This window comes from Phyllopteryx taeniolatus, chromosome 4 (assembly GCF_024500385.1).
Source record: "Phyllopteryx taeniolatus isolate TA_2022b chromosome 4, UOR_Ptae_1.2, whole genome shotgun sequence".
NCBI lineage: Eukaryota > Metazoa > Chordata > Actinopteri > Syngnathiformes > Syngnathidae > Phyllopteryx > Phyllopteryx taeniolatus.
Genome location: NC_084505.1, coordinates 1480794 through 1498861, shown reverse-complemented (window position 1 = coordinate 1498861; position 18068 = coordinate 1480794). Strand labels below are relative to the sequence as shown.

Sequence of the window (18068 nt, the reverse complement as noted above, 5' to 3'; positions counted from 1 at the left end):
TTCTGCGTCAAGTGTAGATCTGTCTTGGAGACTGTGTTCAAGCAGTAACCTTTGCCTCACAGTTTCCACTGCATCCTGGGTTGGAATGAGAGTGAACAAGGAGGTAACATTGAATCAAACCATCGTTTGATTTTTGTCCAGCTTTACCAACAAGTTGCAGTCGGAGTTTGTCCTTTTTTGTAGCAGCACCAAACCAGACTTGTGCCTCAGCAGCTCCTTGATACTTAGTCATCGGTGTTAAGCTTTCTGTCTATTTCAAGTGACTTCTTTTACATTACAAATTAATCAGGTTACTGACATAGTTCTCGCCACTATTTCACATTTCTTTGTGAAGTTCGATTTTACATTCACAGAGCGCAAAGTCGATCTTTGGCCAAACTGTCTGCCTTTGCTGCACTAGGTGGTGATGATGCTTAACAAGAAAGAGTGGCTTATTGCTACTCAATAACTAGTTAAGTGGTAAGTGGAAAATGTCAGCATGAGTAGTATATTACGATAACATTTTAATCTTGGACAAAGAAAGTTCTCTTCTGGCAAAAGCAAAATCACTTAACATTTTGTACTGTTCTCTAGTGTTATCATATTTAAATTACTGTTCAGATGGTTGGGGAAACACAGGAGTTCATTCCAAATCCTGTTTATACTGCAAAAAAAGAATTGTCCATAATGTCGGATTTCTTCTTTGGGGGTAGGAATTGATAAGTTTATACTTTTTTTCTATTCATTCTTGAATATGTAAATGATCAGATACTGTACGTGTAAACGGACAACTTGCTACCTATTTTGTGTTTATTTTTATTTGTTTATTTTTTTTATTCCTTAGTTTTATTTGTATTTGCTGATATTTTTGACATTTTTATTTTCATAAATTACTGCATTATACTTTTATTAAATATTGTACTTGTTTACACGTTTGAAATAAATAAATGAAAAAAAAGTGATCTGCATTGGCTCTGAGATTATGGTCCCAGATAATGGAGCAAATGCTCCTGGAGTGGGTAAACTTTTGACACTGCTCTGAAGATCCTCTTTTCATTATTGGGTGCCGATCATTCATTGATTACAATGTAGATGATGTCTAAATTGTTGTTTATGGGCATTTAACTGGCTAAAGTTTAATTAAACCGATACACTACTGTAGGTAAGTCACTAATAGGGTAGCAGTTCACTCGCCAGACTTCAATGGAGGCAGTGAGGGTTCAGTTTCCACTGAATTAATGTGTCAGTGGTTTTCTATCTCGAGTATATGTGCCTTGTGATTAGACTGGCGACCAGTCCAGGGTGTAGTCTGCCCATTGCCAAAAATTAACTGGGCTTGGCTCCAGCTCTCTAATAAGCCTAAGTGGTATAGAAAATGGATCATGTATGGACACCTGTAAAAAAAATATATATTTTTTTTTACTATTAATACTGTTAAAGGGCAACTTTAAGGTAACGAGAGGCACAGTTGTCATGGATGGATGAGTGGTTGCAATATTCTGATTTAACAGAAGACATCACATACCTATCAGCAAGTGAAGATGGTTTCTGCAATGACAATCATCTTAATGTTGCACCCCATTTTCATTCTGCAGGTAGAAGTGGGTGAAAAGACTGACTGGGACTTGGGAGTAGCGAGCCGATCTATTAGACGAAAGGGCAAAATCACTGTAAATCCTGCGCATGGCTTCTGGTTCTTGAGTCTACGAGATCAAGTTGACTACACTTTTCGAACAGAACCATCAACCATCATTCAAGTTAAATCCAGACCCTCACGAGTTGGAATCTTTGTGGATTGTGACAAGGGAGTTGTGTCTTTCTACAATGTGGAGGCAAAAGTGCTTATCTACAGATTCAGAGATGAATTTCATGACACAGTGCATCCATTCTTCAGTCCCTGTACAAATAAATCTGGAAAAAATGAGGCTCCACTAATTATTTGCCCTTTTGCAATGACAAAATGCAATTAAGATTAAACAGATTAAGAAGAATTACGCAGAAGAGCAGGTAGTTACAGTGGAGTAAAGAAATTGTTGGAGTAGGGCCATGTTTATGAATGTTCATCTCATGTTATGTCTAATAATAAAAATAATAAATAGTCCTACAGACTAAAACCTGTATGTACCTTGCACTGATTCTCAACTAGTGGGTTGGGACCCAACTATCAGACGGGGAGCCATTTTGGGTGAATTGCGGACAGGTAGTAAAAAATTTAAAGCATTATAATCCAGACTGTTAAAACAAAAAATGTTTTTGGTCTGCAGGCTTTATTCCCTAAAGAGGAGAAAAACTACAATGGATTCTACCTCACAGTTCTGAGGACCGGGGGTTCAGATCCCTGTCCCGGCTGTGTGGAGTTTGCATGTTCTCCCCGTGCCTGCGTGGGTTTTCTCCGGGCACTCCGGTTTCCTCCCACATCCCAAAAACACGCTTGGTAAGTTAATTGAAGACTCTAAATTCCCCATAGGTGTGTATGTGAGTGCAAATGGTTGTTTGTCTATATTTGCCCTGTGATTATATACTATAGGCTCCAGCATGCCCGCAACCCTAGTGAGGAAAAGCGGTACAGAAAATGGATGGATGGGGAAAACTATTGATGTTGCCCTTTCCAAAAATGAAGAGATTATTAACAAGATAAACATTTTCGTACATGCAGCTATGTATGTTCATCATCAGTTTCTTAATAAGGTGCTCTGGAAGCACGAAACATCAGCATGAGTAGTTATCTTTAAAAATGTTTTCAAAAGCTATTTTTGAACGTGTTCTTTCTTGTTCCTAACTTCGGTAAAAGTGGGTCCGATTGAGCGACAATAGAAAATGTGGGTCCCAGGGTGACAACAGTTGAGAAGCTTAAAGCACTGATAATTGTGCTTTTCTTGACAATGTGAAAGCTGACAGCTATGTTGGAATTGATTCTTGAAATATCTCACTTTTAACTATGTGAGTTTATGTGATTTTCAAATAATTGGGTTTTAATCAACATTTCTTAATTTGGGACTTGGGAATGTGTTTCCTTTTTTCTTACGCTTTCTTTAATGTTCAATGTGTGCTGAGTACATTGAGTTGGCATTTGTATGAAATATGCTATTCCGATTAAAACTCCTGAGTGGATATTTTTGTTTGTCTGTTACAGACACACACACACACACACACACACACACACACACACACGTGTTCTGGGTGTGTGCAAGTCTTTCGCTCATTTGCTCACAACCACATAAATTCATTCATTCATCTTCCGTACCGCTTATCCTCACTGGGGTCGCGGGCGTGCTGGAGCCTATCCCAGCTATCTTCGGGCGAGAGGCGGGGTACAACCGGAACTCGTCGCCAGCCAATCGCAGGGCATATATAAACAATCAGAATCATCTTTATTTGCCAAGTATGTCCAAAACACACAAGGAATTTGTCTCCGGTAGTTGGAGCCGCTCTAGTACGACAACAGACAGTCAATTTAGAGAACACTTTGGAAACATAAAGACATTGACAAAAAAAAAAGTCACTGAGCAGTAAATGGTTGCTAGTTAGAGAGCGCGTTACCGAGGCGACCACAGTGGTAGGCGCCATCTTGGTATCAACCATTCCCACCCACATGCACACCTACGGCCAATTTAGAGTCAATTAACCTACCATCCATGTTTTGGGATGTGGGAGGAAACCGAAGTACCTGGCGAAAATCCACGTATGCACGGGGAGACCATGCAAACTCCACATAGGCGAGGCCGGATTTGAACCTGGGTCCAAAGAACTGCGAGGGAGCTGTGCTAACCAGTCATCCACAGTGCTGCCCATATGCATACAGTGCTTAACAAATTTATTAGACCACCACCCAATGTGAGGGAAAGTTTATGACCCAGCTGCCACAAATTAACAGCATTGGTAATTGCCAAAATCATTTCCGTTTCTGTTTATGTGGGAGGTATTGAACAGAATTGCAATGCTAAAATATAAACCTATTGTTAAAATAATAATAATAATTTCCCCTCCCCGTGCAGTCACATTATCATGGCTTGGAGGTGTTTGTTTGTCTAAGTGATTCTAGGAGCTAAGTTGCCTGTGGCTTTGTGCTCCTGGTCACCGATGGCAAACAGGTCCATGGTGAGGAACCAGACAAAGTATGACTGTGACGATGACGATTAATGGACGGCGTTTTCCCTAGCCCAGACTCGGGTCATTTGGGCCCCTATCTGGACCTAGGCCTGGAGGTGGGGCTTCATGGCAAGGGCCTGGTGGCTGGAAGTGTTGTTTCGTTCGCAAATGTTTCATTCAAAAGAATGAATCTTTTTAGTGAACAGCCTGAACTGAATCAGTTGAGCTTGGCCGCTGCCGTGAGCGAGTCGGCTTGGAGTGGAAATGGAACTGCTGTAGCGTTCTGTGACTCACTTCTGAATCTTCGGCAAATGACCAATGCGCAGCCAACCTGCAGGTGGGGGCGGGACTTCATTAAACATACTGCCATGTGATTTGCGATTCACCAGCGTCGTCACTCACTTTGGCGAATGACCAATGGGCAGGCAGCACTACGCAGGGAGCGGAGGGACGAACTGCATGTACTACCGAACTGAATGTACTGATGAAGTCAACTGAATATACTGTTAGCCACAACTGATTCATTCGTTGAACTTTGTGCGACGTAAAAGTACGTATGCAGTGAACTGTTCTTCTATGAGTGATTCATGCGGGAGTTCACTGCAAACTAGTATGATAAGTGCTTCGTTTGCAAAAGGAATGACGTACTCCCCACAGTGAACATACTCATGAGTGACTTTAACCATTCGTCATGACATCTTCGCGCGGATAGCTTTCACTGGTATCTGTTTCTTCAAGGTAACGGCTAATATTGAATCAGTCAAACACATGAAAACAAGCACATACACGGGGCATGGGTCGGACGGTGTCTCCAATAATCTTAACAGACTTAGTACACGAAGTCATGAGAGAACAGGAGACTTACATGCGCTTTAGCTGAAGCAGCAGGGAGTTTAAGCGGGGAGATTTATTTTGATGAATAAGAAATTTAAAATAACATATTTACACATATATTGTCTCTGTCTGTTACAATTGGTATTGTTTAGTATTATCATTGTAATACTGATTTGCAATGAAATTATACTTTTATATCCAAACTTGTCAAGTGTTGTTTTCTTGTTTGCATTTCAGTGCAATAAAACTCATTTAACAACCAGACATTTACACATACACTTTGTTGATTTGACAGACATGCATGTCCGAGGTTGATATGGCCTACGAGGGAATACATCATATTAATTGTATACGCAGTGTAAATAACCCAGAGTGAATTTCTTAAGTTGCAAAGCAGTAATCTATTTTGGTACTTATTGCCTTATTTACAATCAGTTAAGACTAACTTCCTGTTTGATATTTGGATGCTTTTATTTTGAAAGGACTTCCTGTTTTGAGCACGCGCGAACTAGCTTAACGGCAATGAAAGGATTGAAAAGTAAAAAGTCAACACGGAGTGAAATAAATGCACAGTATTTTGTGCTTAGCAACCCCTTGATCGAGGCACAAGGTATGTTTATTGTGTAAATGAATCGCTACATATTTGTGTTACCAGAATTGTACATTTGTTGATTTACGAGGCTAGAGCTCCGTTTACTGATTTTGTAAGCGTTTATATAGATGGTTGTAAGAGTATGCCTTTTGGTTTAGCCCTTGTTTTATTGTGTATTCCAAAGCTCTTACGGTGAAATTGATGGTTTGCTACCATTAAACCTGAAAATTCATCAGTGAAGTGTGATCCTTCATTCGGGGGAGTGATACCGTAAGAACTTGCCTCCGGGAGAGTGAGAGTTCATCGTTGAGGGAGCAGCACGAGCGCCGAGCCAAGCGGGAGAGCTTCACCCCATATGTTGCAATTAACTAACTGCCTGCGATCTCAAAGAACGGCACGGCAACAGTGCAGAGCAGCAAACTGCAGCAACGGTCTCAGAATACGGTGACAAACTATTGCGCTCAAAATCGAAAATATAGGAGGAGGACAGATAAATGTGAAAGAAAAAGAGGAGTTGCAATCTGAAAGTGATGTAACTGTTAATGAAACAGTATACCAAGGAGATCAGAACGGCCGAGTGTGCCCACAGAAAAAATGCTCCTATATCAAAAGGATAAACAGACTAAAAGAGAGAAAAAACTGTTAAACATTTATGAACACTGGAAAGGTCAGATCAGAAAATACAGAGAAGACCTGAAAAGGTGATACATCAGATTCACATTTAGCAGAAATGGCTGATGATATTGAAAGGACAGTAGATGACATGAAGAAAGCATACAGTGAGCTCAGAGTAATGCACCCTCCCATGTCATAAGGCGCAAAATGGACTCCTGTGAATCAGTAACAAAGGACATTATGAAAATAATTTCTCAGCGCTTAGCAGCCATAGATGAGTATGATGGACAAAGAGAAACAACTCTTAGCCTATGAACACGCTAAGTCCATATTTGGTACTTTATCGCAGTCAAGTCATCTCTCTGAAACAAGCATTGCTTCTAAAATAATTGACGCAGCTGCAGAATTAGCTGCAAAGGAAGCTCGGTATAAAATTACGCAAGAGGAAATCAAACAAAAGGAAAAAAATTGAGAAATGGAAGAGAAACACAAGAGGGAATTGGATGAACAAAGGTGTGAACTGGAGCCTTGGCAAGCAGAAAAGGAAAGACAAGCGGCACGTTCAAGAGATTTACGACAAGGAATAAAAAGTTCCTAGAAGCCATCACCTTATCATGGTGGAGGGGTTTGTGTGTCCCAATGATCCTACGAGCAAAGTTGTCTGGGGCTTCATGCCCCTGGTAGGGTCACCCATGGCAAACAGGTCCTAGGTGAGGGATCAGACAAAGCACGGCTAAAAGACTTCTATGATGAAACATATAAGTGGATCGAGCTTTTCCCTTGCCTGGATGCGGGTCACCGGGGCCCCCCTCTTGAGCCAGGGCTGGAGGTGGGGCTCGAAGGCGAGCGCCTGGTGGACCCATGGAGCCCGGCCGGACACAGCCCAAAAGGGTAACGTGGGTCCCCCTTCCCATGGGCTCACCACCTGTGGGAGAGTCCATAGGGGTCGGGTGCAATGCGAGCTGGGCTGTGGCCGAAGGCAGGGACCTTGGCGATCAGATCCCCGGCTACAGAAGCTGGCTCTAGGGACGTGGAATGTCACCTCTCTGACAAGAGAGAAAATTCTGACAAGAGCAGTGTTTCTTAACTGCCCCTGCGACCCGACTTCGGATAAGCGGTAGAAAATGGATGGATGGATGAATGAATTAAAAGTTGATATGGACAATCAGTCATTGTTACAGAACCATATGACTTCTCCTGTCGACCAAAGGTTTTCACAACCGGCCCCAGTACTCTCTCACACATTCATGCAACGATATGCATCCATTCCTGTTAACAATCCTGTACAACAAACAGTTAACAAACCAGTTACAAGCAGACTCCCACCCAGTTAAGCTAAAACTAACCACAATGCTTGGAGCTCACATGATGGTCAAAAGTCAGAGTATTAGGCTATGTGTGAGAGGTTATAACTCAGATGTTCACATTGACCTTGCGCCCTCTTACACAAAGGACTATATCCCATTTAACGATGACAATATTCCCACAAATGAAACGGCAAAGCAATGGCCCCATCTGTCAGAGATTGTTGATAAGATACCTCCTCTCCTGAACTGTGATGTTGGGCTACTCGTTGGATTTAACTGTCCCAGAACTCTAGCTCCAAAGCAGGTTCTACTCGGAAAGCCATTTGCAATCCAGACAGACCTAGGATAGAGCATTGTTGGTGGCTTCACATCAGAGCCTAATAAAGTCTCTGCAATAGAGTTACGGTCCAGGAACTACCTCCGGTAACTCCTATGGAAGTTCTTGAGTCAAGTTTTAAGGACACAACAGCAAGCGACAAAACAGTCTCACAAGAGGATCTCATTTTTCTGGACAAAGGAAGGAATAAGGAAAAATGAAAAAGGACACTGTGAGATGCCGCTTCCATTCAAACAAATGCCACGCATACCAGACATCAAAAGGCTTGCAGAAATCAGACTCGAACACTTAAAGCAAAAGTTCAACAAGGATGAGAAATACAAAAAGGACTATGTTTCATACATGAATGACATAATTGAAAGAGGAGACGTTGAAGAAGTACACAATGAAGGAACAAAAGGTGCACAATGGTACATCTCTCACCATGGGATTTACAACCCTAAAAACTACAAACTACGTGTCGTATTCGACTGCTCAGCAAAACATAATGGAACAAGCCTCAATGATCATCTTCTGCAAGGGATAGACCTAATAAACAATCTGACTGGTATTCTCTTAAGGTTCAGGCAATATCCTATTGCTTTAATGTGCGATATAGAAAAGATGTTCCATCAGTTTCATGTCGATGAAAGGGCCAGGGATTATCTACGTTTCCTCTGGTGACACAAGCACACAACCTCAAACCTACAAAATGAAAATACACATGTTCGGTGCAACGTTGTCACCAGGCTGTGCAAACCACGAACTGAAATATTTAGCCAAAGAGCATGGCAACTCGCACGCAGCAGGTTCACAGTTCATGGAGAAAGACTTATGTCGATTATGGAGTTACGAGCAGAAACACAGTGGAAGGAGCAATACAGTTGGCACAAGAGGCCAGAGAGATTTGCAGCAAAGGCAACCTTTGTCTCCACAAGTTCACCTCCAACGATCACACTGTTTTGGAAAGCATTCCTCCATCAGAGTAGATGATGATCAGTTTATTTTTGAAAGGGGACAATGCAATTTCATAAAACACATGAAGTACACATGGTTAAAAAAGCCAGAATTAGCCAGAAGGCTAGTTTTCATCTGTAGTCCCCTGGCCATGATATAAAAAAGCAGTAAAATACATCTACAAGACAATATAATACAGGATACATAAACAAACTATACTATTAAGAGAGAATAAAGTGTGCTGTAAACACAAAGGACTTAACATTTAAAGACCTGCCACAAGAAAGAGCAATGGAACATTGAAAGGGACTGTTTCAGATTCGACAACACGCTAAAAACTAGACTTTACACCGATTTTATCGGCCTGATTGGTATCGGCCGATAATTAGCATTTTATGCTGATTGGCTTTAATGTCATAACTCGCAAGTCAATGGTTTTATGTGTCGAAGTAAACCCTGCTGACAGTCCATCAAGGGCATGACTGTCAATGAGCTAATTAAGTCTAGCTGGTTCATTGGCCCCGCCTTCTTGTGGAAAAATACACTGCCCACTCCTCTAACAGTTGAGCTTGATCTGGTCCTAGGAGACCCAGAAATCAGAAAAGTACAGACACTGTTAACTAAAGTCATAAACACTGCAAGTCTTGCTGAACGTCTGAGTAAATTCTCTTCGTGGTCCAAAGCAATCAAAGCTGTAGCATGTCTCATAAAAAGAGCTAGACATGTCAAGTCAAATACATCGGCTACAGTGAGTGAACAAGAAAATGCTGAACAGGTGATAGTTCGAGATGTGCAGAGTCAAAATTATGGACAGGAAATAAAACTATTGAACAAAGGAGAACGACTCCCATGTCACAACAAACTGTTTAAACTCGACGTTTTCATGGACACAGATGGTCTCCTCAAGGTGGGAGGGAGGCTCCAACATTCACCAATGAATGACTCCTTTAAACACCCAATTGTGATTCCGAAAGATCATTATGCCACCAAGCGCACAATAGCTCACGGCCACAACAAAGTAAAACACCAAGGAAAAGGATTCACCATCAATGAAATCAGATCTAATGGCTACTGGATTCCGGGAATGAGTAAAACTGTTGCTTCATTTATCCGTCAGTGTGTGATCTGCCGCAAACTACGCAAAGCTCCAGAGGATCAGAGGATGAGTGACCTACCTCCACAACGCTTAGAGCCCTCTCCTCCCTTCACACACTGTGCAATGGACTGTTTTGGTCCATTCGTGACAACAGAAGGAAGGAAACAACACAAACGAGGTGCAGTCCGTCAAATCCAATGTGACCAGGGAACAAACTTTGTTGGCGCTCAAAATGAGTTTAAAGCAGCCTTGGGTGAGCTGGACACTCAGAGACTGAGCACTTACCTTTCTGAAAGACAATGTGACTTTGTGATGAATGGACCCCATTCCAGTCACGTTAGGGGAGTGTGGAAGCACGAGATAAAGACTGTCAGGAGTGTACTGAATACAACTTGGTCACTTGCTCATGGAAGATTGAATGATGCTTTGTCAAGGACTTTGTTCTATGAAGCCATGGCTATACTAAACAGCAGACCCCTGACTGTTGGTACCTTGAACAGCCCTGACAGTTTAGAACCAATCACACCCAATCATCTGCTCCCCCACCTGGTGGTTTTCCTCAAGAGGACCTATATGGCAAAAGGAGGTGGCGCCGCGTGCAGTTCCTTCCAGAACACCTCTGGAACCACTGGAGACGGGAATATGTTCACATCATATCAAGGCAAAAGTGGCACTCACCAAAAAGGAATCTGAAAGTAGGTGATGTTGTGTTGGACATGGACAAACAAGCAACCTCTGGGTGAGGTGAATGGAAACTTGCAAGAGTTTTAGCGACTTTCAGTGGAAAAGATGGACTTGTGCGAAGAGCAAAGATCTCACTCGGAGAATGGAGACTAAATAACAAAGGTCAACACTCCACTAAGCTATCAGTTGTAGAGGGTCCAATACAAAAACTTGTCTTGTTGGTACAAAGTACCTGAGGTAACCTTTTTATCAGGGTTTATTTGTTTGAGAAAATTATTTGTTGTTGTTCTTATGTAAATCAACACCCATAATTTTGGTGGGTGTGTAAATAACCCCGAGTGTATTTCTTAAATTGCAAAGCAGTAATCCATTTTGTTACTTATTGCCTTATTTACAATCTGTTAAGACTAACTTCCTGTTTGATATTTGGATGCTTTTATTTTGAAAGGATTTCCTGTTTTGAGCGAGCACAAACTAGCTTAACGGCAATGAAAGGACTGAAAAGTGAAAAGTCGACAATGGATGGATGGATGGATGGAGGTTGAAAAAGAGAACAGAAACGTAGATCGACCGGTAAATTGAGAGCTTCGCCTTTCGGCTTAGCTCTTTCTTTACCACAACGGACCAATACAAAGTCCGCATCACTGCAGACGCTGCACCGATCCGCCTGTCGATCTCCCGTTCCATTCTTCCCTCACTCGTGAACAAGACCCCAAGATATTTGAACTCCTCCACTTGGGGCAGGATCTCATCCCCGACCTGGAGAGGGCACGACCATGGTCTCAGATTTGGAGGTGCTGATTATCATCCTAGCCGCTTCACACTCTGCTGCAAACTGCTCCAGTGAGAGTTGGAGATCACAGCTTGATGAAGCCAACAGAACCACATCTGCCCCCCCCATACTCCTGAAGCACCCCCCACAGCACTCCCCGAGTGACACGGTCGAACGCCTTCTCCAAGTCCATAAAACACATGTAGACTGGTTGGGCGAACTGTAGTTGGAACAGACCCTCCGGTCCCCCTTCTTAAAAAGGGGGACCACCACCCCAGTCTGCCAATCCAGAGGCACCTTCCCCGATGTCAACGCGATGTTGCAGAGGCGTGTCAACCAGGACAGCCCCACAACATCCAGAGCCTTTAGGAACTCCGGGCGAATCTCATCCACCCCCGGGGCCCTGCCACCGAGGAGTTTTTTAACTACCTCGGTGACCTCAAACCCAGAGATAGGAGAGCCCGCCTGAAAGAACCCACACCCTGCTTCCTCATGGGAAGGCATGTCGGTGGAATTGAGGAGGTCTTCGAAGTATTCTCTCCACTGACTCACAACGTCCCAAGTTGAGGTCAGCAGCGCCCCATCCCCACTATACACAGTGTTGGTGGTGCACTGCTTCCCCCTCCTGAGACGCCGGATTGTGGACCAGAATTTCCTCGAAGCCGTCCGGAAGTCTTTCTCCATGGCCTCACCGAACCCCTCCCATACCCGAGTTTTTGCTTCAGCGACCACCAGAGCTGCATTCCGCTTGGCCAGCTGGTACCCATCAGCTGCCTCAGGAGTCCCACAGGCCAAAAAGGCCCGATAGGACTCCTTCTTCAGCTTGACGGCATCCCTCACTGTTGGTGTCCACCAACGGGTTTGGGGATTGCCGCCACGACAGGCACCGACCACCTTACCGCCAAAGTTCCGGTCGGCCGCCTCAGCAATGAAGGCGCGAAACATGGTCCACTCGGACTCGATGTCCCCCGCCTCCCCCGGAACATGAGCAAAGTTCTGTCGGAGGTGGGAGTTGAAACTCCTTCTGACAGGGGATTCTGCCAGATGTTCCCAGCAGACCCTCACAATACGTTTGGGCCTGCCACGTTGGACCGGCATCTTCACCCACCATCGGAGCCAACTCACCACCAGGTGGTGATCAGTTGACAGCTACGCCCCTCTCTTCACCAGAGTGTCCAAGACATGCGGCCGCAAATCCGATGAGACGACCACAAAGTCGATCATCGAACTGCGACCTAGGGTGTCTTGCTGCCAAGTGCACGTGTGGACAGCCTTATGCTTGAACATGGTGTCCGTTATGGACAATCCGTGACGAGCACAGAAGTCCAATAACAGAACACCGCTCGGGTTTTGATCGGGGGGCCTTTCCTCCCAATCACGTCCTTCCAGGTCTCACTGTCATTGAAGTCCCCCAGCAGAACGATGGAGTCCCCAGTGGGAGCGCTCTCCAGCACCCCCTCAACAGGTGCCCGAAGGTGGAGGGAGGCTACCCTCTCGTCCACCGGGGGTGAACCCCAACGTACAGGCGCCAAGCTGGGGGGTAATAAGTATACCCACACCTGCTCGGCGCCTTTCACCGTGGGCAACTCCAGAGTGGAAGAGAGTCCAACCCCTCTCGAGAGGACTGGTACCAGAGCCCAAGCTGTGTGTGGAGGGGAGTATATCTAGTCGGAAATTCTCGACCTCACACACCAGCTCGGGCTCCTTCCCTGCCAGTGACATTCCACGTGCCTAGAGCCAGCTTCTGTAGCCGGGGATCGGATCGCAAAGGTCCCCGCCTTCGGCCACCGCCCAACTCACACTGCACCCAACCCCTATGGCCCCTCCCACAGGTGGTGAGCCCATGGGAAGGGGGACCCACGTTACGCCCTCGGGCTGTGCATGGGTCTTTTTCAACCTCTAACATTAATTTAATCATTTCTGTTCCAATACTTTTGCTCACTTGAAAAAGTGGGTGGCTTCAAACAAAAGGTGCTCTGTCCTGAGTTGTTTAACACATCTATATGTAAATACCATGAAATGAAAGCTGGAATTCTGAACTTTTGTCTCATACTCATCTTTTGATCTGAAACCCAAATGTCTTCAGTATTATCAGTAAATTATCTGCACGCTGCCAGAACTAAGACAAGGGCATGCAAAATCTTCTCGGGCCCTCCGCACCGCGGTCACCAGCTCTTCCAGCTCCTTCCCTCAGGTAGGCGCTACCGATCAATGCAAACTAGAACTAGTAGACATTCCAACAGCTTCTTCCCTCTTGCGATCAACTTCTTAAACACCTAACCTACAATTCCATTACAACATGCTGGCAATTTTTTGACTTGAGTTCGTTGTCACATTTCTGTGGGGCCAATTATGTATTACTCGTGCACTCACTGTAGTTGTCTCGCCATGCTGCACTATTTCCATATACTGGCTACTCATGCCACAGTAGCATCTGCTCCATTTGCACACTGATTGAGGAGTATCTGTAACATTTGCACAACCAACATTGTCCCAGATTATCGCACTACTCGTCACTTTAAACCGCATACACTCCTTGAAGTCTCAGCGCTCTTTGCACAATGGTCATTGCACCGGACTATTGCAATATTAGTCATTTGAACTGTTCTAAGTGCTTGAGGACTCTGCATTTTCTTTGCACAATTGTGAAAAAAAATAATTATTATGTACCGGCATTACCAGATAACTAGCAACCCTTTACTGCTCAGTGACTGTTTTTTTTTTGTCAATGTTTTTATGTCTCCAAAGTGTTCTGTAAATTGACTGTCTGTTGTCGTACTAGAGCGGCTCCAACTACCGGAGACAAATTCCTTGTGTGTTTTGGACATACTTGGCAAATAAAGATAATTTTGATTCTGATTATACAACAAAAACAAAGGAATTGACCTTGCCGTACCAATACATTTGGGGGGACTGTACATATATATACTGAATAAATATAGAATGTATATTTTGTGTGCGTTTGGGTGTGTGTGTGCATGCGCTGGGGCTCAGCCGGCGTCCTCTAATGAGGAACAAGCTTTAACCTCCATAAAAGAAAAAATATTGGGGAATCGTTCTGATATTTTTTAAAGGTTGAAGTGGACATCCAAATTTTGGTCACAATTGCTCGCAGTTTTGTGACATTAGCCAACGTTTTTTTTTCTATATAAGAGGAAAATTGTTGATGCTTGACATCCATAGAATCCAAAATATAGAGGCGATCGTTCTGATATTTTCATAGGTTGAAGTGGACATAGGCCAAACAAGAGGCATATGATGACATGTACTGTATGCCAGGTTTGACACTAAAGAAGGAGAAAAAGATCTATACAGTTTGGCCAGACAGAGGGATAGATGGGAAGGATGTCCAGCAGGTTAGAGTGATTAAATGTGAGAAATGTGTTGACTGGTGCCAGAAGTGTGCTGGATAGATGGAAGTAATACTTTGACGAGTTGAATGAGGAAAATGAGAGAGAAGGAAGAGTAGAAGAGGCAAGTGTGGTGCTCTATCATTTGAGCATTTAGAGTTGCCACCAAAAGGTCTCCAATGAAATCGATCATTCTAGCTCGCCGCGACTCCTTGGCGACCTGGCTAGTTTCCAGGAGACGTCACAGAGACGTCTCCGCAACCAGCAGAGATTTGTGCCACAACACAACCATGTCCCCTAGCTTGGTCAGGTCAGTGAGATAGGGTTCTTGAAGCTAGTTTTGTGCTCAAGACTATACTATCAGAGACCAAGACTTGCCTGAGACCAGAGCCTACCAAGACTTTTGGGGGTTGAGACCAAGTCAAGACCAAGACCGAGACCAGACCAAGACTGAGACAAGCTGACACCGTGATAAGACCTAAACCATATATATTCTGATATATAAAAATAAATATATAATTCTTGCAAAAAATAAGTCTTTGTATGAAACAAAAAAGACTGCAGCATTTTGTGACCTGCTGTATACCATTCGAAGAGTGAAAAACTAGCCTATTTAGTTGAGTTGGCATAAACTGCAGCCAAAGTATAATACAGCATGCTACTGAAACACGCTCATACACAAATTTGGCACACACGTGATGAAGCACATTGTAACCTGACTCTCGTCATGAGTGCGTGTGCACCAAAAGTATGCTTAAAAGTAAAACTGTTTGTGTGTAAAGTTATACATTCAAACACAACTGACTGGCCACCAAATTAGGGACAGTGCCGCAATTGCCATTGTGTGTTAGGGGATATATATATATATATATATATATTATGCAACATATACTGTACAAATAGTATTTTTAAGCAGCGGTGTTGAAACTTTGTCTTGCATCTTGGAGTAAACACGTTCCATTCATGTTTTTTCCCCATGTGTGCTTTCCCCCAAAGGGATCAGAAAAAAATAACACATCCACGTTCTGGTTCATCTTCGTAGTAAGTCTACTGGCCTAGTGGTGCATCATACACTACGCAGCTTCTTATTGGCTGCCCAATACGTCATATCCTAGAGTACCTACAAGTTAAAACCATTGATATTAACTGAATAAGGAATAGTGATATTGTAACACAATAATAAACAAGTATACGACACATATAAAGATTAAATAAGTAATATATATAATAAGTATATACTTTACAATATTTTGCCAAGTAACCCTGCTGTTGAGTTGCCAGCTTTTAGGTGGCTGTTGGGCAGCCGTGATGTTTTATTTTGAAGAACAGAGGGGAAAAAAAGCAGTTCCTTTTCACATCAATCACAACACCATGAATGGTGCGGTCATTACCGGTGTGGTGGGGGGTTAACAACACATTAATTCAATGTATTTATTGTTTTTACTTAGCACTTCTCCTTATCATCACATTAATGAATTTGAAGAATCGCAGGTCAGGTCTGATCTTGACGGGAAATCCTGATTCCGGCCGGTTCGAGACCGAGACAAGACCAAGACTTTTGGGAGTTGAGTCCGAGACAAAACCAAGACCTTCAAAATGTGATATCAAGACTGGTCTTGAGTGTTACAACACTAAAAACTGCTTGGAAGGGAGACCCAATGGTGGCCATAATTTACATTTCAACATTAAAAAAAATAGACCTGGTCTTAATTCAGACATTGGCAACATGACCATGGAGTGGCTGGCTGATTAATTCAGGAGATAGCATTGGTCATGGTAGATTTAACCTAAAGATAGCATACTACCATAATTTGTAAATTAGCCTGGCCCACCATTTAGTGGTAATTTTGGTATTTGACTGATGATTCTATTGTACAGTGCCATGAAAAAGTAGTTGCCCCCTTCTCAAATTCTTATTTTTTTTGCATAGTTTCCCCCCTTTAATGTTTAATGTCATCAAACAAATGTAAATATGACACAAAGATAACAAAGTAAACATAAAATGCAGTTTTTAAACGGTACCGGGGAAAACAAATATTGAAAGCTACCTGGCCCAGTGTGAATAAATGATTGCCCCCCTTGTGAAATCATGAATTAACTGTGGCTAATCAAGTTTTTTGGAAAGGTGAGTTCATTTTCTTCCAATTGGTTGGCAAATAGTTCAGGGTGTACCTCGCCTCTCTCCCATAGTTAGCTGGGATAGGCTCAAGCATACCTGCGACCCTACTGAAGATAAGCGGAATAGAAAATGGATGGATGGATGGATGGATGGAGTTCATTTTCACTGACCACACGCACCCTGATGATCTCCAGAGTCCAGACATGTTCAATAAAGAAATCACTGAAATAGAACTCTGTCTGACAAAATGAATTCGGCTGCAACAAAATACCACGATCCATATGAATTCAAGAACAGTAATTGACATCTATCAATCTGGAAAGGGTTACCAAGCCAGTTCAAAAGCTTTTGGACTCCAGTGAAACACGGGAAGAGCCAAGATCCACAAATGGAGAAAACATGAAACAGTGGTGAACCTTCCCAGGAATGGCCAGCCTTCAAATATTACCCCCAAAGCACAGTGACGACTCATCCAGGATGACACAAATGAACCCAGGACTACATCTAAAGAACTGCTGGCCTCAGTTAAGGTTAGTGTTCATGACTCAACAATAAGGAAGAGAGAAGAGACTGGGCAAAACTGGTATCCATGGCAGAGTTCCAAGGCTGACCAAAAAGACCACAAAGGCTCATCTTACTTTAAAAAAAAAGAAAAAAAAAACATTGAATGATTCCAAAGACTTTGGGGAGAATATTGTATGTACTGATGTGACGAAAGTTGAACTTTTTGCTCCTTTACTTCCTGTGATTGATGGAACCATGAATTCTGATCTGCACCACAAAAAGGACGTTCGGCCATCAGTACGTGACCTCTAGCTGAAGTACACTTGGGTTTTGCAGAAGGACAACAATCCAAAAACACATTAGCAAATCAAATTCTGAAAGGCTGAAGTTGAACCAAAAATGCCCAAAAAAATTCTAAATTTGACACGTCACAAAGAAGAGTTAAAAAAAAAAAAGCCTCACAAATTTGTAATGAATAATTAAAATAAAAATGACCAAGTATGTGTGGCGTACATTGGTTTGGGATAAAAACGTAATTAATTTGGAAACGAGATTAGTTGGAAGGTAACGCCTACGTTCACTTCCGGTTTATTTCGACATACGTTTAACGTTAAAACCAAACTATTTTTGTCTTGTAAAGGGACACCACTTCTCTTTTTAGATGTGTAAAATTTAGAAAAAAGGAACGAAAAACCTCAATCAGTCTCATAATCTAGAAGGCTGCTACATTTATAAAATACAAGTTCTCGATTACAGAGGTTTATTATTCCCTCAAAACACACAAAAAACAACAAGAAGTGGAATTTTTATTGTACCTAAAGGGAAATCTACAGGGAAACAATACGCAGGGATTT

General features: G+C 42.9%; 1 protein-coding gene across 5 annotated transcripts in view; it reads left to right on the top strand.

Moving 5' to 3' along the window:
• The window catches only part of LOC133477377 (E3 ubiquitin-protein ligase TRIM21-like), an 88229-nt gene extending 85139 nt beyond the window's left edge, over window positions 1-3090 (top strand). For 4 of the 5 annotated variants that reach the window (XM_061772030.1, XM_061772027.1, XM_061772028.1 and 1 more), the window contains one exon: window positions 1575-3090. In XM_061772030.1, the coding sequence (XP_061628014.1) occupies window positions 1575-1949 (375 nt within the window). In that variant the 3' untranslated portion in view covers window positions 1950-3090. The remainder of the gene's footprint in view (window positions 1-1574) is intronic. The other variant, XM_061772031.1, reaches the window with a different exon arrangement.
• Window positions 3091-18068: the final 14978 nt, after the last annotated feature.